At 40.8% G+C, this 24,242-nt stretch overlaps 1 protein-coding gene across 1 annotated transcript in view; it reads right to left on the bottom strand.

Annotated features, from left to right (window-relative positions):
• Nucleotides 1-24,242, bottom strand: part of sei (seizure) — a 520,652-nt gene that overhangs the window by 148,596 nt on the left and 347,814 nt on the right. Inside the window, exons 6-9 of the mRNA XM_068225985.1 lie at nucleotides 23,526-23,646; nucleotides 16,253-16,373; nucleotides 11,021-11,181; nucleotides 2,622-2,770 (exon numbers count right to left, since the gene is read on the bottom strand). Coding sequence (XP_068082086.1) covers nucleotides 2,622-2,770; nucleotides 11,021-11,181; nucleotides 16,253-16,373; nucleotides 23,526-23,646 — 552 coding nt within the window. The remainder of the gene's footprint in view (nucleotides 1-2,621; nucleotides 2,771-11,020; nucleotides 11,182-16,252; nucleotides 16,374-23,525; nucleotides 23,647-24,242) is intronic.

Genomic DNA, 24,242 nt, shown 5'->3' with positions numbered 1-24,242 from the left:
CTCTCTGTGTCTGTATCAAGTATTATGCAACGATAATAAAATATCGCAGCATTCAATGTTGTTATGATAGTTTCACTAAACGTTAGATCTTAGCCTCAATACGAAAGTAATAACTAAGAATTAAGAACTTTAAGCTTAATTCTGGAATTCAGAGATTTCGAATCATAAAATTTTCAGTGCGATGGGCGAACCTGCATAGCGTGACACAGTCTTCCGATGTGTGGTACCGAAGTTACTACTTCGATACACCTCAGATGAAAACCCGCCCTTGCATAGATACGTTATTGAAGAAAAAAATATCATAAACGGATGGCACGGTCAGCGATATGAGGACTTTTAAAGTAAATATATTTTAACTTTATTTATATTATTTCTATTTTTAATTTTTCTTCAAATGTTCCCTTGAAGGCTGCTCGCATACCCCACTAAAAGTCTCTGGCGTACCCCTAGGGGTACGCGTAACACAATTTGAGAACCACTGCCCTAAACCACGGCGATAATCCTCAATGCAAGGTAACTGTTTGGAAACAGTAGATTATTCGTGCTACTAATTTGTTTGAAATATTAACAACTAGATCTCTATGAAAATTAATTTGCTTTCATCCAGTCACCAGCATTATTTAGCTTGTAGTAATCTGACTTATTTCAGCTGCCGTACTTCAGAATGTCTGTTAGCATTTTGATGAGCTCCTGAAATCTACTGAGCCGTATATCACTCACCAAAACACAAGATTGCGAAAAAATGTTCCACTCTCGGAAAGAGAGAGCGATTGGTGCTGATAAAATCCACCTTCTACATATTCAACTTCCTTTAGTCTTATTAAACTCCAAAACATCAGCAAATATCCAGAAAGTAGAGGAGTATTACAAGTTAATATGGCTTTGTCGTGATTTAGAAACTATAGTAAGTCTTAAGAGTGAAGTATTAGAAAGCCAGGCTGTTAATTTGCCCAAATTTGGATTCGAATCCCACTGTCGGCAGCCCTGAAGATGGTTTTCCATTTTCACACCAGGCAAATGCTGGGGCTGTACCTTAATTAAGGCCACGGCCGCTTCCTTCCAATTCCTAGGCCTTTCCCGTCCCATCGTCGCCATAAGACCTATCTGTGTCAGTGCGACGTAAAGCAAAATAGCAAAAAAATTTGCTCAAATTTGAATGGAAACTTGAATATATAATTATGTATATTCCAATCAAGAAAACCAACCGATGCGGTCTAGAATGTCGTGACGCTGACCACGAAGCATTATTTAAAATCTGTAGGCTGTCTGGCTGGGGAGCTGCCGTCTCCACAGGCTTAATGGGATGTTGTGCCATGGGTCCTTGTATATAATTATACACTAGGGAAAGAGAAATTGCATCGCGAAGACGGGCCATGCCTACAACGGCCCAGGTGTTCACAGCGACGGGTGTAAAGCAGCACGTTTAGTGAACACAGGTGAGTATCGGTTCCCACCCCGAGCTGCAATACATTACTGGATCCTGCCGGATATGGAGTCAACAAGGCCCTGGATCACGTCTTGTGGAAGTGCTTCCTGCACTGCGAGGGTCAGTTCGTGCATATTTCGAGGTGGCTGAGGGAAGTTAACTCTAAAAATATAAGCCTAGATTAAGATTAATATGACTGACTGCTATTTGCTTTACGTCGCACCGACACATAGGTCTTATGGCGACGATAGGATAGGAAAGGCCTAGGAATAGGAAGTAAGCGGCCGTGGCCTTAATTAAGCTACAGCCCCAGCATTTACCTGGTGTGAAAATGGGAAGCCCGGAAAACCATCTTCAGGGCTGCCGACAGTGGGGTTCGAACCCACTATCTCCTGGAAGCAAGCTCACAGCTGCGCGCCCCTAACTCCACGGCCAACTCGCCCGGTAAGATGAATATGAATGTACATTAATTATTAAGTAGTGAAATAAATGTTCGGGAAGAATAAAATCTTGGTATCATTGGGCGAAATGTATTGAATGAGAAGTCATCATTTAGTTAAACATAAACAACGGGAGAGTTCGGAAATCGTTCAGAAGAATCTTTCACACGGAGTGTACTGCTGAGTGGACATTGAAACTGGAAGAGTGAAGTGCTTGTCAAAGTAGAGTTGACACCTGAATATATGAGTAAATGAAACACCAGTTACAAGTGTGGGGAGGAACTGGATGAGGTAAGAAGAAACTTTTGGAGTTGGAATGAATTGCAGGTGGAGAGTGGACGGAACAAAATTTGGAAAAGAGAGTGATTTTAACATAATTGTAAACAATGTGCAGAACAGGGTTTTAAGTTCCTAAAATATAAATAAAGTAAATACAACCGGAACGGTATTAGTATTACCTTGAGAGGTTTCCTCTGTGACTTGCTGGGCGGATTCTTTTCATGGTTACATACTGGTCGTTGGCTTATTTCACTTTTTATTTAGGTGTGTTGATTGTGATATGTACCAAACCGATATGCAAATTATTACACACAAATAATATGTGAATCTGAATTTAAATCTAGAACAGAACAAGTCTGTTTTGGTCTCCGATGTTTATCTACACAGAATGATTCTCACTTTTCAGATACACATTTCATACATTTCGGAGTAAGGAGATACATATTTGATATTATTAGATTAAGAAGAGTACAGACCTGAGACACCCTGGCGAGGCTCCATCGAAGGCTGAACAGTTGTTTAGCAAATTACGATTTAAATGGAGGCAGATATCAGCCTGAAGACACTCAGGGAAGCCTTTCAGCACACTGTTCATATCAATTCCATTTGTGTATGTCCATGCGTGCTGTAAAAAACAGATATATGCAATTAATTTCATCATTCAGACTTCTGCACGTGATTTTTTCATGCTAAAGACATGGACGGCAACATTATATTTTAACTCTGAGGTAACAAAAAGTAATATCATATGTCTTCTGGTGAGAGAAGTAAGTAAGCCGGTTTTATTCAAAGTAATGAACTTCATGGTTCTGAACAAGTGATCCTGTCTACCACAAAGTAATGAACTTCATGGTTCTGAACAAGTGATCCTGTCTACCACAATGTAATGAACTTCATGGTACTGAACAAGTGATCCTGTCTACCACAAAGTAATGAACTTCATGGTTCTGAACAAGTGATCCTGTCTACCACAATGTAATGAACTTCACGGTTCTGAACAAGTGATCCTGTCTACCACAATGTAATGAACTTCATGGTTCTGAACAAGTGATCCTGTCTACCACAATGTAATGAACTTCATGGTTCTGAACAAGTGATCCTGTCTACCACAAAGTAATGAACTTCATGGTTCTGAACAAGTGATCCTGTCTACCACAAAGTAATGAACTTCATGGTTCTGAACAAGTGATCCTGTCTACCACAAAGTAATGAACTTCATGGTTCTGAACAAGTGATCCTGTCTACCACAAAGTAATGAACTTCATGGTTCTGAACAAGTGATCCTGTCTACCACAATGTAATGAACTTCATGGTTCTGAACAAGTGATCCTGTCTACCACAATGTAATGAACTTCATGGTTCTGAACAAGTGATCCTGTCTACCACAATGTAATGAACTTCATGGTTCTGAACAAGTGATCCTGTCTACCACAATGTAATGAACTTCATGGTTCTGAACAAGTGATCCTGTCTACCACAATGTAATGAACTTCATGGTACTGAACTAGTGATCCTGTCTACCACGAAGTAATGAACTTCATGGTTCTGAACAAGTGATCCTGTCTACCACAATGTAATGAACTTCATGGTTCTGAACAAGTGATCCTGTCTACCACAATGTAATGAACTTCATGGTACTGAACAAGTGATCCTGTCTACCACAATGTAATGAACTTCATGGTTCTGAGCAAGTGATCCTGTCTACCACAATGTTACGCTCCTCCACAACGGGTACATGGAAATAAAATTTTTAAGACGCTATTAGTGTTTGTGTAGAACGAGTATATCGCCGAGAGTTTTAACTTATGATTATGTTAAATGTCTTAATTGACAGAAAGACGTGGCTACCTGTTACAAAAAAAATTAAAAACCTGAAACATACATTTTATGAAATAGCGCATCAAATTAAGGCGACAATTGTGCTTAATATGTGACGTAACTCTGTTATAAGATGGCGCTGTGTTGACTTGCGCGCTCAGCTGGAGGTTAGCTGTCGTTGTGAACACATCGTGGTCATTTGTATGGAATAACAAATTTAATAATGGAAAATATAGATTTGATTAGGATTCGGCAAAAACGTGCATTATCTCTAACAAGTAAGTCTACTAAACCCTGAAAAGCCTGCGGCTTTATAATAGTGGTTTGTTTTTGTAAATCAAATAGGGAGTAATGGCTAACATTCTGCGTTCGTGCTCAAAGACTAAATAATTGTATAAATAAATAAAAAAAACCTTTAAATGTCATCAAAGTAGGAGTGAAAAGCCATGGCACGTGTACCGTACTAAGGGGTTAGGTCTGCCAAGACTCGGGAAGTATCACGTGGTCAGAAACCATTCAGTCCATCTCACGAGAGTGAGTGAATCCTGATTCAGCCCTCAGTGCAGTAATGAAATGCTTGAACGCGCTGGGAATTGAACCTAAGGCCTCTAAATAAGGAGCATATACGCTACTCTTCTAGATAATGGCACTGGATAAACAAAACTCATCTTTATAAATTGGAACCGGAGTACGTTCGTAGTGAATTCTATAGGAACCATATTCTCCTCTTCCCAAAAAGTGGTCTTAAAATGTAATTAAACTTTTGAAAGTAAACCATCGATGTGTGAATTATTTGTCCATAAGAAGTACAGATCTCAGGTCCATATACGCTCTGAAAGCACTTGGATGTGGGGAAATTAATGGCTTCCACTATCCGTTACCTCGGTCCTAAGTGGGATAAAGCGGTTAGTTCTTAGTTTACCCCAAGAAATTAACCTCATTTTTGATCTAGGATGAGTGAACCTCAAGGCCATGTGTCCCTCCAGAAGTGGGATCTGGTTTCCAATTAATCGGTTTTCCGATGGGGAATCCAACTCACATCCTTTCGGGTGAACGCAGCACTTATTTACCACCTCGGCCAGGCCGCACTTTCAGAAGCATTATTTTAGTATTAAAACACATTACTTTTAAAGATTCAATGATTATTATTATTAATAATGATGATGATGATGATCGTTGATTGAAGTGGCCTAACATCTCGGTCATCGGCCCCTAATTGTTCTTCTTCTTATTATTATTTTCATTTTTTAAGCAAACATAATGAAACTATTTTACAACATTTATTTTAGCAAGAAGCCATGACAACGATCAGTTAATACTTCGAATTCCTTTCGCAGAATGATCCAAAACCATGACGGGTGGTGGAGACCACTGCCAGCTGAATGTAAATAAACAAAACATACAAGATTAACTAATCTCTTTTTATAGACCTAAAATTGTGTGTTGAATCATTTAAACTTCCCTCACCAGAAGATTTCCTATTACTTCTAAATGCATTTCAAGTATAAACAGAATATAAGATTACAATATTACATAATTTTTAACGTTAAGATAAGGGTACCGAGGGAAAAGATGTTCGCCATACTGGGGGACTATGGAATTAAAGGTAGATTATTAAAATCAATCAAAGGTATTTATGTTCACAATTGGGCTTCAGTGAGAATTGATGGTAGAATGAGTTCTTGGTTCAGGGTACTTACAGGAGTTAGACAAGGCTGTAATCTTTCACCTTTGCTGTTCGTAGTTTACATGGATCATCTGCTGAAAGGTATAAAGTGGCAGGGAGGGATATAGTTAAGTGTAAATGTAGTACGCAGTCTGGCCTATGCTGACGACTTGGTCTTAATGACAGATTGTGCCGAAAGCCTGCATTCTAATATCTTGGAACTTGAAAATAGGTGCAATGAGTATGGTATGAAAATTAGCCTCCCGAAGACTAAATTGATGTCAGTAGGTAAGAAATTCATCAGAATTGAATGTCAGATTGGTGATACAAAGCTAGAACAGGTCGATAATTTAAAGTATTTAGGTTGTGTGTTCTCCCAGGATGGTAATATAGTGAGACTGAATCAAGGTGTAGTAAAGCTAATGCAGTGAGCTCGCAGTTGGGATCAACAGTATTCTGTAAGAAGGAAGTCAACTCCCAGACGAAACTATCTTTACATGGGTCTGTTTTCAGACCAACTTTGCTTTACGGGAGCGAAAGCTGGGTGGACTCAGGATAGCTTATTCATAAGTTAAAAGTAACAGACATGAAAGTAGCAAGAATGATTGCTGGTACAAACAGGTGGGAACAATGGCAGGAGGGTACTCAGAATGAGGAGATAAAGGGTAATTTAGGAATGAACTCGATGGATGAAGCTGTACGCATAAACCGGCTTCGGTGGTGGGGTCATGTGAGGCGAATGGAGGAGGATAGGTTACCTAGGAGAATAATGGACTCTGCTATGGAGGGTAAGAGAAGTAGAGGTAGACCAAGACGACGATGGTTAGACTCGGTTTCTAACGATTTAAAGACAAGAGGTATAGAACTAAATGAGGCAACAACACTAGTTGCAAATCGAGGATTGTGGCGACGTTTAATAAATTCACAGAGGCTTGCAGACTGAACGCTGAAAGGCATAACAGTCTATAATGATAATGTATGTATGTATGTATATATGTAGATATTCCCCTGTGGTGACCGGCGTTAAAGAATAGTTAAAAAACGAGGTCCATACATGTCGTAAGAGGCGACCAAAACAGACACCCGGTGCCAAGAGGTACTGTATAAGTGGGGCGCCCTGTCTTTGGGGATATAAATATGGAGGCTGAGAACGAAACCCAACAAACCATCCACATGGGGTTAATCCGCTGTTGGGAATGCACTTCGAAAACTGTAAAACGGGTACAATTCCTCAATATTCGAACACATTTATTTTAACATGGGGGATATCTTATAAACAACAAGAAGACTCAATGCAAAGAAATTCTATACACATAACACAGTTGACAAGTACTGACACTATTCAAGTCTTAGGCTTATTTGTACATCTTCTCCTATCTAAGTTAACGGTAGTCAGTCCAACGATAACTTACACAACACTATGAAATGTTCAGTTTCCAGATCTTGTCTCCACCAGTTCACTGGGAATCTGTTCGGTGATGGTTACGGTTTCCTCCTGGAGTAGTTCAGCAACTTCCTGTCGAAGTCTTCTGACTTATATCATCTACACTGGTCAAACAATTGTCAACATAAAAACTATAAGATAACAGTTTTACAAAATCTTGAGAATAAAATGATGTACCTCCTTTACACTGGTCTAGTACAGTCTGCATGTGGTACTTGATTACCGCCCCAAGAAGGTGTGGGCTACATGTCACTCCAAGCACTACACGACAGTGTTGATAGAACTTCAAGGTACCCTGACGGTCGATCCACAAGAATCTCAAAAATGACTGGTCCTCTTTAGAGACGCTAATCTGCAGGAAATCAGGCTGGATGCCAGCCATGACTTCAATTCTCTTCAACAGGAAATGAGCCGATACTGAAGGAAGTGGTTCTATGAGGTTTGGTCCCTTTTCAACACAATTGTTAACACTGGGATTCTTGTTTTCAGATGCCGACGCATCGAATACAGGACGAATAGGCGTGGTACTATTTTTCTTCACGACGTGACAATGCGGAAAGTAACGACAGGAAGAGTCCGTTGTTTCTTCAGATACCTCTTCCTGTATCTACTCCCCCAGCAGAGACTGATATACATCATAGTAACCTTCAGACTTTAATATTTTAACTGCGGAGTGAGCGCTCTTTACTGCCATATTGTATTTGTTAGCTACTATCCAAGGTAGGACTCACTTAAATCTACCGTCCTCATTGATCCTTACTGTATCCAAGAAATATTGTATTGATGAGCAGCCTCTTCAAGTTCTAATTTACTTTTCTTATCAGCAGGGTCCTTTATGCCAAGGGCATCTAGAATCCACAAATCTGATACACGGGCTTCTCTTGTTAGCATAGCTGTCAGCACCCTGGCCGTACTTTCCTCATTACTGTGTCCTGAAGAAACTTTTCCCATTAAAATACATCCCAAAGGGGTTTCATGACCATTAGTCTAGTGTTTAGTACCTTGCGGCCTCCTGTAAACAATTTGCCTGCAACATCAGCTTTAATTAACATTTCTATTGGTCCATAAGATTCGATGACACTCAAAACAAAACGTCTTGCTACTTAGTTCCTCAATCCAAGGACCTTGATGTACTGAAGGTATGGCACCACACTTTATTGTTTGGTCTAATGCCTCAAAGTGACAGCTGTAGCTACCATTCAGACTAGAGAGATAAACAGTGTACACACAGTGATGATATACTCCAGTGGTTGCACCTCCAAACTGCGAGTGTTGGATATTTTCCCGTCTGCTGGTTTGATAATCCCATTTCCTTGGCGGAACTATTCAAAATGTAGGAACGTTACGATGCTGAATCAATCAATGCTCTTGCAGTCTGCTGAACTCCTTGCCCCAAACTTTGACAACTAGTGTTTCCATCAACAACCCACAATGGTTTGGCAAATTACTTAAAGCCATATTTTTGTGGACTTGCGAAGTTGAAGACATTTTGTCTCCTGTTAAGTTAGGTCCCTCTACGGCTGAGTCTGCCTGGGTTTAAGGAAACTTATCACACACAACTACAAAATATCCTCGATCACACATGATGCACCTAGGCCTATTTCTACATATCTTTGCTGGATGTCCAACTTTTAGATAAGAAAAACAGCATCTTTTAGTCTCAAGTGCGAGGTGACGTACTTGCAGTCATTTTCTGTGCTTTAATACAGTCTTGAGACTCATGATTAGACGAGCAAAATACACATCCTATTGTTTCTTTATTAGATCCAGTAAAGAGACCTGCAGCTGTAGGAATGTTCTCAATCAGATTATTGGTATAATAAAAAACTCTTGTCCTTCTTCCTTATGTCTCCCTTGACTGTTTCTGAAGGCAAATCACCAAAACCTGACATAGCCAAAGCAATCTTCCGTTCCTGTTCCACTTCACATCTAAGAAATTGCATCAAGCTGTCTAAAGGATTCTTGGAATTTACATTCATAACATTGACACCAGCGCCCCTGTTTCTACAGATAGACTACACGTAGAAGACTGGCCAATGAGTGCGTTTGGAGAAGTTCTCTTCCACATTCGCAGAATCTCCTCGGACAAATGATGCCTTGGCAGACTCTACTAACGGTAAAAGCATGGAATTGCATTAGTCCGTTGTGACACTAAGGTTCCTAGGGCACTTACGTGGCTCTGGAGCTTATCATGGAGGGATGATAAATATACCTTATTAGAGCTCACAGCATTCTGTAAAACTGAACTTAACAACTCCCTAATGTACACTTCTACAGGCAAATCATCCTTCCCGTAACGTACTTTAACACTTGATATTACCTAACATTGCCTTTGCTGGCAGGACCTAGTGTTTACAGTGCACTATATCTTCTGGTATGGGCTAGAGTAATTTTGTTACTTTCATTGATCTTTCTCTGTCGTATACTTGGCTTTGACAATATGAAAGTGACTGAGGTATGAGTGATGCTAGTAATGCCATTCCTTCTGCAGCCAGTCCCTGCTATGAATGGTGTGAAAATGTTGCTCATAGGGTCGGTTGGTGCATGCATTTCAATGGGTTTGGCAGACTGATACGTAATAGCAACTTCTGGCTCGGTGAGGAAAGCAACGGGAAACTACCTCACTCCTCATTTCCCTAGTACGCCTCTTCGGTGATGCCTAGGCCACCTGTGACAGTTGATGGCGGAGCTGTTGAGGATCCAACCAGCCTTAGGGCTGAAGACTGAACATACATTACTCAACAATAATTTTGTCCGATAGCAGGAAAGCTCTCAACTAAATCTCTTGCTATGGATCCAGAAATGGTGGCCTGAATGAGGTACTGGAATTTATTACTGGGGTCTAAATGAGGTTCCTCGTTAATTTTCTCAAACTGCGACCAGAAAGGAAGCCAATCCCTTAGTTCACCTCCGAACTTCTTCAATTCCAACAAAGGCAGTTCGTATGAACGCTTAACTTAGAATGGAGTTGCAATTACCTGATGCTGTAATTGTTTCTCAATTCAGATCGTCTTCCTGTAATAATTTCGTTATAACAATTTTAACCTTATACAATTTGAACTTATATTCGTCAGCCGAATTGATTTCTTAGTCTAACTCGTCGTCCTTAACCTACACGTTCTCAATCATATTAGTTAAGAGTATTGATGTCTGTTAATTCGTGATATTTCGTTTCTAAAAGATCAATATATGCGCTAATACTTTCCGTGTCTTCCTCCGGCATCTGTAGTACCGCGTTGACCTCATTATATATTATTGATCGCCGTAATACAGCTCTTAATTTCTTCGTCACTGCTATATTAACTTCCATGTTTCAAATACTACTTGTGAAAGTGTTTCTATAATTATATAACTCTCTAATGGTCCTGTCATGGTCACCAATTGTTGGAAATGCCCCTGTAAAACGATTAAACAGGGGAAAATTCTTCAATATACGAACAAATTTATTTCAACATGGAAGACATCTTGTAAACATCAACAACATCAAGAGAAATAATTGCAAATGAATTCTAAACACATAACACAGTTGACAATAATAGATACTATCCAAGTCTTAGGCTTATTTCTAAATCCCCAGTGTGGAGGTATAAATGATTCACAAACACAATAGCAGCCTGGGACTGGATAGATCTGTACGACGACTACCACATTGAAAGAGAATATATCCGAATGGCAAACATGGATAGAAAGAGGTCATCCTGACACTTAAAGGAATAAGAAAATTGATGATGATGATGATGATGATGATGATGATGATGATGATGATGATAAAGAAGAAGTGTAACGATAACTATTTTAGTTTATTCTTGTATTCACTACACGAGAAAATGCAAAGTAAGTATTCACTGTTTTTAAGGCATTAACTGAGATGATTAACAGGAAAAATGGGTGACTGAAATTAAAAAACAATTAATGCTAAGTGTTACGTAGATAAAATAACATCTCACCTGGAAATATTCCTCGAGTCTTTGGCGAAGAGGGTTGGGAATTTGATGAAATCTAATGAACTCCCGCACGCGTTGCATCTGAGTATGATAGCGGGCAGTTCCTGAATATAGCCTCTGAATGATGGCCGATACGTTCCCAAATATGCTGGCGTACATGAGGGCTGGCAAAAGATAAGTTAAAATTAGTGAAACATATAGTAAACAGAAAATGGGAAAAAGATTCACAGAGTAAAAGTGGCATATTTTTCTACTACTAGAACCAATTTTCCTCAGGTGTCATTTGAAAGACTCACAACCACACAACCACGAAAATGTGAAGGAAAAGTCGAAAGTTACCTATACACAACATCATGCCCTAGGTTATGTCTAGATTATAGTAATAGTCCAATTCATAGACACAATGTTGGTTGATGGTTACATAAAAGCGTTCATACGAAATACTTTTTCATGTAGCCTACTTGTTTCTCGAGTGTCACAAACGGTGACAAAAAGAAGAGGGTGAAAATTATGTACAGATAAATAACGCGTGGCATACAACCCAAGTTTATTTTTTTTGGTAGTGGTTTAACGTCACACGGTCCGGCTCCATGGCTAGATGGTTACCGTACTGGCCTTTGGTCACAGGGGTCCCGGGTTCGATTCCCAGCAGCGTCGGGAGTTTTAACTATCATTGGTTAATTTCGCCGGCATGGAGGCTGGGTTTATGTGTCGTCTTCATCATCATTTCATCCTCATCACGACGCGCAGGTCGCCTACGGGTGTAAAATCAAAAGACCTGCACCTGGCCAGCCGAACATGTCTTCGGACACTCCCGGCACTAAAATCCATACGCCATTTCATTTTAACGTTTTAAGTTTTCGGCGTTGCAAGGGTGGGGAAAGATCTGCATTGGGAAGGTAGTGACCATAACCTTACATAAGGCACAACCCCAGAATTCGCCTCGTGTGAAAAAGAGAAACCACGAAAAATACAAAAGAATTCGTATTAGTATATGGGTTCAGCGTCAAGAGGAGACATATATTGATTACTTGAATTTGTCTTCTGAAGACAAGTAAGTAATTGTAAATAATAATATAATTAAGTAGCTCCGGAAGTTCTCGCCCAAGATTGTGGATTACTTGATATTCAAGGCTGTTGAAATATGACTTTCTCAGGTTAGGGAGGAGTAAGATTTCTTCGGGAAGTTCCAGTAAACCGAGATTTCCGGAAACTATTTGCATCTAATGGGACGTTCAACTAATAATAATAATAATAATAATAATAATAATAATAATAATAATAATGTTACTGATTTTAAATCCGGCTAACTATTTCTGCCATTTTAGGAGACGCAATGTGCTGGAATTTTGCCTCGCAGGAGCTTCTTTTACGTGCCGCTAAATCTACCGGCAAGAGGTTGGAGTATTTGGACACCTTCAAATTCCACCGTAGTTTTCAACAGTGGACAGAGTCGGGGTTGAATTCACTAATTTGGATTCAGATGGCCAGCGCGCTATCTTCTGAGTCACTCAGGTCGGCTATTATTATTATTATTATTATTATTATTATTATTATTATTCTTGGGGACGTGATTAGCGCAGTGGCTTAGCTACTAGCACAAAATGATTCCGTATGACTCCAATGGCCCCAGAAATAACTGAGATAAGCTTAGAATTCTTCTTCTTATTATTATTATTATTTCCTCAGAACTGAGATGTTAATTTTAACTACATTGCGGTTTTCAGACGGTTCATTCAGCAACCATTATTTCCAACGTCTTGCAAATGTCCTTGCATTAATCAGTACCAGTGTACCGGTAACGATGAACATTAAAGGGGGGGGGGGAACCCCACTTCAAGGAGTAACAATAGGCGTGCTAATTACGAGTACCTGAAAGGAAATTACAGTTTACATATTGGAGAATACTCACTACAAGTTTCAGATTTATAAGGGAATGAAGATAGAAAGTCGTAGAGTTTTGATTTGCACACTACAGGCTTGATTAGGTGAAATCTTGATTTCTCGATACCACACTAAAATTCAGATTAACTATTTGGTGATGCTTATTAAGGGAACATAATAATAATAATAATAATAATAATAATAATAATAATAATAATAATAATAATAATAATAATACGGCCTGCAGGTCTTTCAAGTAGACGCTCTATAGGCAACCAGTCATACGAATTAAGCAATTAGGGTTAAAATCCTCGACCCAACCGGAAATCGAATCCGGAATCCAATGGACCAAAGGCCAGCATACTAACCATTTAGCCACGGAGCCGTACAATGAGATTATAATCCCCACACGTAAAGTTCCTCAGTTATTAGGTCTTGTAGTGTGCATTGAGTATAGCGTGCTTCAGATACATACAGCTCTGTAAGTTGGGTTGCATATAGTACCAGGTGCTTCGGAAAAGTTCTTTTTCAGTCAAAACATACAATCTGCCGACAACCTCTCTTTTTTAACTGTGCAGCGCAACGAATTACTTCAAAGGAGAAAGCATCCAGTAATAGAATGAAGAAAAACCTAAATAAACAGTGCAATTTTGTTCCTGTACAGTACCACTTTATTTACAAAATATGTTAAAATAGCCACAGTCTTCTACACAAAGCATTAAACCGCCTCATAACGCTTCCTTGCACCTTCGAATGCATGAAGTGTGGTATACTTCCACTTGCTGCCTTTCCACAAGATCATCCTTATTATGTCCACCTCAGTAGCGTAACGGTTAGTGTTATTATCTGCCGTCCTCGGAGGCCCGGGTTCAATTCCCGGTACTGCCAGGAATTTAAAAATGGTAGGAGGGCTGGTATGTAGTTAAAATGGTACATGCAGCTCACCTCCATTGGGGGTGTACTGAAAAAAAGCTGCACGACCTCGGGAGGGGGGGGGGAGAAGACACGAATTTACTTTTACCGGCTCCATGGCTAAGTGGTTAGCGTGTTGGTCCTTGGTCACAGGGATCCCGGGTTCGATTCGCGGTAGGGTCGGGAATTTTAATCCTACTTGGTTAATTCCCCTGACACGGGGACTGGGTATATGTGCCGTTTTCATAATTTCATCCTCATCACGACGTGCTGGTCACCTACGGGTGTCAAATCTAAAGGTCTGCACCAGACCTTTCCGAAGCCTACACAGCATTTCATTTCATTTTATCCCTATTATGAGATAATGTAGCACCACAAAGAGAAATCCACTTCTTCGATTATTCCCATACAGTAACAACTAATTCGTCGTGACTAGGAAGCCCCTGTTTCATTCAGTAACGAACAAAATACAACGGGAACGTTTACTAATGCCTTACTGTGAACGAAGTCATACCATCAACTTCTTCCCACGCACAAAATGTTGTAATCCCATTTAGTGAGTCGTAGAGCGACTTGTTTGCTTTAAATATGAACCTGTAGCATTTACCTTGAATTAGAGTACACCGTCCCACTGCACAGCTAAAGCAGAGGGGTAGCACACGTCGGGAGTTCGGACTAAACATCTATAGCACGGATGATAGTAAAATATCAAGCAATAACGACTGTTGGTTAGTGTGATTAGCTGACGCCCCCGGAGGCCTGGGTTCGATTCGCGGCTCTGCCAAGAAATTTGAAAAGTGGTACGGGGGCTGTAACCGGGTCCACTCAGCCTCGGGAGGTCAAATGAGTAGAGGTGGGTTCGATTCCCACCTCAGCCATTCTGGAAGTGGTTTTCCGTGGTTTCTCACTTCTCCTCCAGGCAAATGCCGGGATGGTACCTAAATTAAGGCCACGGCCGCTTATTTTCCTTTTCCTTGTCTATCCCTTCCAATCTTCCCATCCCCCGCACAAGGCCCCTGTTCAACATAGCAGATGAGACCGCCTGAGCGATGTACTCGTTATTCTTCCCAGTTGTTTCCCCCAAATTGTCTCACTCTCCGGGACACTGCCGTTGAGGTGGCAGAGGTGAGATCCCTGGCTGAGTCCGAGGGAAACACCAACCCTGGAGGGTAAACAGAATAAGAAGAACGGCTGTTTGGGAGAGCTTAATACCAAAGTAACAAAGGCTAGAAGACAAAACACCTTTTCGACCAAGAATTATTATTAAACTAATTTTGCTATGGGTAAAAAGTACCCACGTACAGTACTTCCTAACGTGTTATCAAATAAGATTGAAATGTGTCACAGTTTTATATCATGCTAGGGGCTGCCTGGCCAAGGTGGTAAATTCGCGATCGGTTCACCGTCAGGAAGTCGTAAAATTTAAGAAACGAGATGTCCACTTCCGGAGGTGCACATGGCTCTGAGGATCACTCAGCCTACACCAGAACTGAGTACCAGGTTAGTTCCTGTGGGTAAAGGCGGCCGGGCGTAGAGCTAACCACTCTACCGCACCAACTGCCAAGGTTACGGATGGTGGAAGCCTTTACCTTCCACCCCTCCAGGGGCCTTCATGGCCTGTACGGAGATGACTTTGCTTTGCTTTATATCATGTTAGTCCAAATGTAGGGAAATATAGCCAGCGATCTTAAAAAAAATATGAAAGGAAGGTAAAAAAAATGTCGTTGATCTGCGAAAATGTGTCAAACCTATACTTTAAATTTCGTTAAGTGCTCACATTGTAACCAAATTTCAAGATAATTTCCTTTTCACTTGTATCCCGTTAGTCGCTGACTCATTCATTTATTTTGAAGGAGCTCGTACGCGGATCACTGTCAGATTTGACCACAGTGGGGGAGGCCACTGTACTCCAGGAAAGGACCACGTCTGGCTAAAGAAATTGCCTGTTCTCCAATGCCTAGATTTCTTTCTCTGGGGACATATCAAGGAGTCCATGTATGAGACAACAGTAAACTATAAGAAGATCTCATTGCAAGAAGTGCTGTCACAACTCGAACCGTTCATGACTTGTAGGGATTCTTTGAACCTGTACGGCAATCAATGCTCCGATGGTGTAAAGGATGCGTTCATGCTGGTGGCCGCATCTTCAAGCAACACATGCGAATAAATGGATGCTCGTAGCTTTTTGGGCCATCGCAACGAACAAGTTTGTAACGATCTCTCAGCGCCAAAATTACTTCAGTGGACATACGTTCCTATACAAAATATTATGGTCTTAATGTTCTGTTTCTCTTGTATAAATGTGTACAGAGAGTTTTGCCATACCTGTATAAGGAAACTTCCTCATCTCCCGGGGAGGAGATGTACAGTACGTTACTGCCCTCTAGCGTGCACAATATTACTTTAACACATAAGTAGGAGAAAGTGAATGAAACTTACATCCAACCAACATGACACAGATTGTAAACACTTTTTCTGCGTCAGTATTGGGTGCCACATTTCCAAATCCCACTGATGTCAGACTGCTGAAGGTGAAGTACAGGGATGTGATGTACCGAGACTGAAAAAGAAACAAAATAGCACATTATACATTGCAGTGTACAGTACAAGTGAATAGTAATTATTCTCAGGAAAATCATGTTTTTTTAAAGTGAAGTAAAGCCCGTGTCCCTCTAGAAAACCACACGTTATGCTCTTCTACAAATGCGAAGAAACTAACGTCTGGAGACTTGTGCTATGCTTATTGCTGTACTGACGGAATTGTTGGTACTGTTTATCCCTTTATTCGTTTGTAGAAACCTCCACAATCGATCGTCTAGTTATCTTACATGTTACTTCGAAATGTATGAGGGATTTTTTATTATTTTCTGATGCATTTTGCCACGGCCAACCTCGATTTTAATCCACGAATGCTGATTACCCTTCGAAAACATGCTTCAGAGCGGTGAAATGGACACACTTCACTTGAACGCCACACATTGCCAACTGGATGCCCGCCAAATGCACACTACACTACCGAGGAGAAACTAGGTGTGCACTGCCCCAATTATATCATGCACATGAAAAACTTGTAGGTCATACGAATGCCCCTCAGTATTCGGAAGATCGTGGGTTCGAACCCCACTGTCGGCAGCCCTGAAGATGGTTTTCCGTGGTTACCCATTTTCACACCAGGCAAATGCTGAAGCTGTACCTTAATTAAGACCACGGCCGCTTCCTTCCAATTCCTAGCCCTTTCCTGTCCCATCGTTGCCATAAGACCTATCTGTGTCGGTGCGATGTAAAGCCAATAGAAAAACGAATGCCTCTTTTTATTTTTTTATTTTTCTGGTGATTTAACGTCGCTCTGTTCCACTGAAGGTTTTTGGCGACGCAAGAATGGGAAAGGGCTAGGTTTGGAACGGTAGCAGCCATGGCTTTAATTGAGGTACGACCCCAGCATTTGCCTGGTTTGAAAATGGGAAAACTATGCTCAGTGATACCGATGGTAGGATTCGAACACGCCATATTCAGAATGCAAGCTCACAGCTACGTGTCTCGACAACAGCACCACATGACCCCTCTCATATCTTACCTGCGAATCCCCGATCTCTTGGGAGTGTCTGGACTGCGTTGCTATTACTTTATTTACAGCCCTCGTAAATTTCATTCGATATTTTCCTACTTGGAGCCCTTCGTGGCTCAGGCGGCAGCGCGCCGGCCTCTCACCGCTGGATATCGTGGTTCAAATCCCGGTCACTCCATATGAGATTTGTGCTGGACAAGTTGTATATATACAGTATCGTCTTCTCACGGAGAGACTTTGTCAAAAGTCATGGAAAGACACTGAATGTGATGTTAATAATGAGTTCATCAAAACGGCAGCATTACGGTGAGGCATCGACTCTACAAGGTGTTAGAATCATTCTGGAGGGATCTGGACCTAAGCATCTTGCACTGCTACCCACATTGGTCTTGTGTAGTTGGTTCATGGAGAGTAAACCAGTATCGACACCATCCCATAAATGTTCGACTGGATTAAGATCGGGGGAATCTGGAGGGCCAGTCTATGATCGTAATTTCACTGGAGTGCTCCTCCAACCACCTGCGTGCCACCACAGAGGGGTGACATGTCGCATTGTCCTGTTGAAACATGGCATGTCCAGAAAGGGATGCAGATGATCTGAAAGAATGTCCACATAACGTGCATCTGTCAGCGCTCCCTGCAGTCGCACAATGGGGCATAATTGCGACCATGAGAACGCCGCCCAGACCCGAACTGAGCCACCTCCCGCCTGGACACAACCTTGTTTAAATGCAGGATCCATAGCTTCATGGGGCATACGCCATCAGCTCGATACAACTGGAACCGGGATTCATCGGACCATACCATATGGCACCACTAATTCATGGTCCTTTGCCAAAATACGCGGGCCCACGCACGTCGTTGACCTCTGTGTCGAGGTGTCTGCAAAGGGACAGGAGATGATCGTCGGCTGGCGAAGTTGCCTCCTTACAGTCCCGGTAGAACTGGGTTCCTGACTCCCCACATTCAACTGGGCGGTGATCTGACTCACAGTAGCCCGTCGAGCACCCAGTATGCTTCTGCGGAGGCGACGTGATATCTGTTCGTTAAACCCGAATTCGCGTGTAATCTCCTCAATGCTACGAGCTGTGCGCGATGCGCCGATGATCATCCCACGTTCAAAGTCGGATAACTCGTGACATGTTTCCATCTTCACGACACTGGTGTCTGTGACAGACTGCTCAGGCATGCCGCAGTTAGCCACAACCCTCAGGGGTCATACAGGACACATTTTCTAATGGACACCCCTTCCCGTGACTTTTAGCCACTCATACAATTTACGAAAGGTTCAGTTTATTACAGAAAAGGATCAGTGGAAATGGGCAATAAAATGAACAATCTCACGTTTAAAGAGATATATCCAAATTACAATATTTTATTACATTGTACTTATATCACGTTAGAGGAGTTGTCTTGAATTCCTAGTGAATGAAAACCTACAACCTGTTTTCCAGTCATTGACCAGGTCAGGGATGTAATGAATGAAGCATATATAGGCTATTAGTACGATGGTGTCGCCACTCCCAAAGTGATTTATTAATGACTGATAGATGCTATGAAATGAGAATGGAGTGTGTTGCTGGAATGAAAGATGATAGGGAAAACCGGAGTACCCGGAGAATAACCTGTCCCGCCTCCGATTTGTCCAGCACAAATCTCACGTGGAGTGACCGGGATTTGAACCACGGTATCGAGTGGTCAAAGGCCGACGCCTAGCCGTCTCAGCCACGGAGGCTTCTTGATTTCCTAGTATTATCAAAAAATGATTGCAGAACTTATAAAGAAAGAATAGGTGAATCTTTCTTTTCTCCACGAGAACTCCCTACAGAAAATTAATCTTTGAAAAGAGAAGGAAAGAATTACAAAACTTTTAATTTCTGATACAGATTCTAAATATCTCCTATAGTTAGATCCGTGGTCAATGGCTAAGTTCAGCGACACCACTGCCGCATTGCTGTCGATCGTTGGGAAGCAGCAATTGGTATGCAAGCCTGGGTCAGAGTTCACGACGAACACATCTGAAATCTGGTAAAATGTCATAGTAGCTGATCTGTTATTACAACAATGAATATGAAAGCGAGCGTACATACACGCAGCAAGGGTCAACGTCGGCAAGCTAAATAAAACGCTTTTCTCAAGAAGAAGCGAAGGAGTGAAACTGCAATAATTCTTAATTATATGGGCAGAGCTATTCCGAAGTTTAGCACACAAACTTTTGTCCTAGCAAACTAAATTATCGTTCAAATAAAGAGACAGATATATTAATAAAACGTCAATTATTTGGAAAGGAACTTTTAATTCACTCCCCTTAGTCTTTAGTTATATACAAAACAATACGTAGAGTGCTGTTTATGGAAAGTGATATGAGAGAAAGTACAATACAAAATGTAAAGTATGCTTGAAGTTGTTACTGAACCACCTAGTGAAACCGCTTTCGGGCTAATTTCAAGTTATCACCTCGGCATGCTAGGGAAGTTACGAACTGTTCTAATCAAACAGCGAGGGTAACAATATTCAACATGTGGTATCGATTCTATTGAAAACCTTAAAGACTCTTACTTTCTAGATTCAGACTTCTTTAAACAAGATGGATAAACAAGGGCTGTACATGAAGTAGAGGCAATATTGATAGAAGGCAATGTTTATGAACTAACAAATACAAATGCATTACATTCCTCCATTGTAGCCAAGCGCAAAGTCTATTACCTCTTGCCAAATGTCGGGAAGCCGTTGGAGACCGTTGGCAAGGCGTTGTCTGTTGATGACAGCAACGGAGCGCCCTACTGCGTGGAGTACAGATGCCACGTCAGGAAATCGTCAGGATCGTAGGAATTCCGTCAACTTCGGAAACAGGTCGAAATCACAAGGACTCATGTCTGGTGAGTGCGGAGGGTGTTCTAAGATCTCCCAATGCTACCGTGGCAGTAAGAGCTTGACACTGTTTCCGACATGCAATACGACAGGGCGATCTTCTCGTAATAAACATGGACATTTGCGCCGAATAGCCGGGAGCAGATGTCAATCCAGATATCAGCAATAGTAGTCACTGTCAACCGCATGTCTCTCAGGCACAGAATGCGTAAGAATAACACCCTCGTAGTCGTATGCCACTATCAGCATACGTTTCATCCGGTTGGGTTCCTGTCGAAATTTCTGTGGACGTGGCGAACCTACTCATTCGATTGACGCTTTAATTCAGGCTCCTAGGCTCGTACCCACGTCTCGTCAATGGCGACAACACGTAGCAGAAATGCGTGTGCTTCGTTGCGGTATCTGTCAGGGTGGATGCCAGCCGGTGCATACCGGTACCATTTCTGTACGTCGGTGACTTGATGTGGAACCCAACAGGACGTAATTTTCCTCATGTTAAGACATTTCGTCAGTGTGTTCCACACCGTTTGATGACTGAGACCAACCTCTACGGAAACGAGACCACTCGCGATGTCAATCTGATCTTATTCGCAGTCTCATCCGACCCGCACGACCCATCGTGCAAACCTCCCATACAGTCATGCATTCTCGCCATACGCTTCACGTAATCCTCGATAACATTCTGATGCATTCTGCTACGGGCAACCTCGATTTTAATCCACGAATGCTGGTTACCTTTCGGAAATATGCTTTAGAGCGGTGTAGTCGACACTCTTCACCTGAATTCCACATAGCAACGACATTGCCAACTGGATGCCCATCAAAAGCACACTACACATCGACAACAGCACCACATAACCCCTCCCATATTTTATCTGCGCATCCCCGATCTCCTGCCAGTGTCTGGACTGCGTTGCTGTTACTTTATTCACAGCTCTCGTAAATTTCATTCGATATTTTCCTACTTGGAGACCTCCGTGGATTAGGCGGCAGCGCGCCGGCCTCTCACCGCTGGATACCGTGGCTCAAATCCCGGTCACTCCATATGAGATTTGTGCTGGACAAAGCAGAGGTGGGACAGGTTTTTCTGCGGGTACTCCGGTAATCCCTGTTATCTTTCATTCCAGCAACACTCTGAACTAACATTTCATTTCATTTGTCAGTCATTTACCATTACCCCAGAGGAGTGCGACAGGCTTCGGCAGCCGGCACATTTCTGTCCTCGCCCCTAGACGGGGGCTTCATTCATTCCATTCCTGACCCTGTCGGATGACTGGAAACAGGCTGTGGATTTTCATTTTCATTTCACTAATTGGAATATTACATTAATGGACAACCAAAATGACGTGAATTTGAATGTTTGCTTGCCGGACTTAACAAGCCAAGTTCAAATGATACAGAAGTTACCAGTCAAATAGCATTTCATTCCAACACATTCCCTTGAATTAAGTACAAAAGAGGTCATGGAATTGTCTACGATAGTCTGTTTAAGATATCCACTTCCTGGCACAATGGAAAGCACCGAGCACAGTTTCATAGAGAATTCTTGACAAAATACGAGGGTTTGTTTACACCTTGCCGAGCACTGCATGCTTCTAGCATTAATAACATCATTCCAAATAAAGTGCTCGAACGCTGCTCGGCCAAGTGTGTATTAAAGAGTAAGACAAAGTCCATAGCACAAAGTCTGACACGTATTCTTCCGTACAAGATTCAGCTTAGTTTCTGTTTTCAAAATAATATTCACATGATGATGGTTGTTTAAACGGACCTGACATAAATGTCATCGGCCCCTAATTTGAAATGAGCTAGTGTGATAAAGGAAAATATCAAATCACGCTTGTGAAACTGGAAAGGAGTAAAAAAAGATGAAAGTAATTAACCCTCTGTAATCTATGATAACTCTCGCAACGTGTTCACCGCCGTTTCAGATACATTACACAAAGCAATTAGCTTCTCGGTGATTTCACTCTTCAAGAAGTCCAGTATGTCCATACTTGACGTTCAGGGGTAATCTAACACATAATCGGAATACCTATAACAGCAATATGATCGAAGTCTGACCTGATTTTTCGCTTTTCTCACATTTCAGTAATTAAATGAGAGCTTAATGTCGTACTATTACAATGTAAAATGATTTCACTGTATTGAAATCCAGGTTTTATGCGAAGATGTGGAAGACTACGTCATTCCCAAGGAACGCATCCTTGCATAATTGCATAGTTTGCATTTTGAGTAGTAACTGCTATTTACCGGTTAGGAAACTTCAGATTAGTCAGTTTTATTTGAGTTTTGATTTATTTATTTATTTATTTATTTATTTATTTATTTATTTATTTATTTATTTATTTATTTATTTATTTATTTATTTATTTATTTATTTATTTATTGTATAACTGTTAGTTTCTTCAGGCCGCCGAAACTAATTTTTAATATATAAATTTATAAATTACCTGAAAAAATTTGGTCACAGAATGATACCTAAAAATTAACAACTAAATTAAATTTATTTTTCAGGTATAATTCTGTTACAATATTTTTACTTTTTCACGAAGTTTATAAATGTAACTATTCAAAATTACTTCGGAAGACTGAAGAACTTAACAGTTAAAACTAACTGAGTTGAAACTGAGAAAAGATGGCTTCAAATATCACAACAATAAAAAATATTAATTTATGGTATTAATTTCAACTTCCTCTGACTTGCAGTATTTAGAATGACCTTACCGGGTTCTTAGAACCAACCAAAAAATCCGTTCGTTACAATTTAGTGATATTACAAAGTGATACGAATTGAAATCTTACTGCTGGTTATTTATTACCGACATGTTAATGACTTAGGTTCTTTAATTGGCCTCCATTTACAAACACGAATTTGTATTCCACTTTAGAACATGACCATTTACGGTAGAAAGTGGCATACAAATGTGCAAGATTAAGGGTGGTCAGAGTTATTTTGACAACATAAGAAAATACATAAACGTACACAAAATTAGGAACATGAAAGAATCGAAAGAAGCCAATAAATTTCAGCCATAATTGACGTACTTATGTTTCCTAATTAACGACGTACTTCAGTTCATTTGAAACACCATGTTTGGAGTGTAGTTATTATATGATGAACAGGCCTTAGCTCTTATTCCAGGAAGTATGGTGGCATGGAAAATGTATTTTCAAGCTGTGGGCTAGACCTAGAAAATTTTGAATAATTAGTTTGGAACAAATATTTTATGTAGATTTCTAAAACATGCAGAACCAATGTAAAGATGATTTTACCTTTATTGTTGGACCTCCAGTGTTATTGGCGTAATAGAACTGATGTGTGTCATTGGCCAGGATGTCCAGCCACCCCACTTTGCTTTTCAATGTTGGACGTTCTGCATTGCCAATAGCATACCTAGAGAGAAAAAAAATGTTATTACCATTGGATGCACGCAACCTCAACCAATACTATGAACGTCAAAAACCTAAAAAATCCATTAATGAGAGGAATAAATATCTTTCATCTTAGAGTCCGTAATTAAGATATGAAAAATTTCACATTATGTAACACTATTATCTGTGAAATTCAAAACAGTATTTATATAAAACAAGAACAGAAGCATGTGTTTGTTAAATAAGACTGAAGAAAGTAAGTAAGGACAAGCTGTCTGTGGTCTAGACCGATTGTTAAGGGGCAATAAGAACATTATAAATACACCTGCAGAAAGTCCGTCATCTAAAAATAAAACTTGTAGATAAACGAGGGTAAACACTCGTGCGTCCGTACATTTTATCTTTAATTATCATCCTTGAAACGATTTGCTACCAGCTTCCTCACATACCGTAACCACAAATGTTGAGATAGTTAATGCTTCCCAAGACAAAGCAACAGAAGAGCAAGAAGTCCGTACTGTCCATAAGCTAAACCTAGCTGGGACTTAAAGTATTAGCATAAAAATACAGTATATTCGGAGTACTAAGATATTACACGTGGAAGAAATCATTGGCTCG

The sequence above is a fragment of the Anabrus simplex genome, chromosome 2, assembly GCF_040414725.1.
Source record: "Anabrus simplex isolate iqAnaSimp1 chromosome 2, ASM4041472v1, whole genome shotgun sequence".
NCBI classification, from domain to species: domain Eukaryota; kingdom Metazoa; phylum Arthropoda; class Insecta; order Orthoptera; family Tettigoniidae; genus Anabrus; species Anabrus simplex.
The sequence above is the reverse complement of the archived record's forward strand: the minus strand, read 5'-3'. Positions and strand labels throughout refer to the sequence as shown.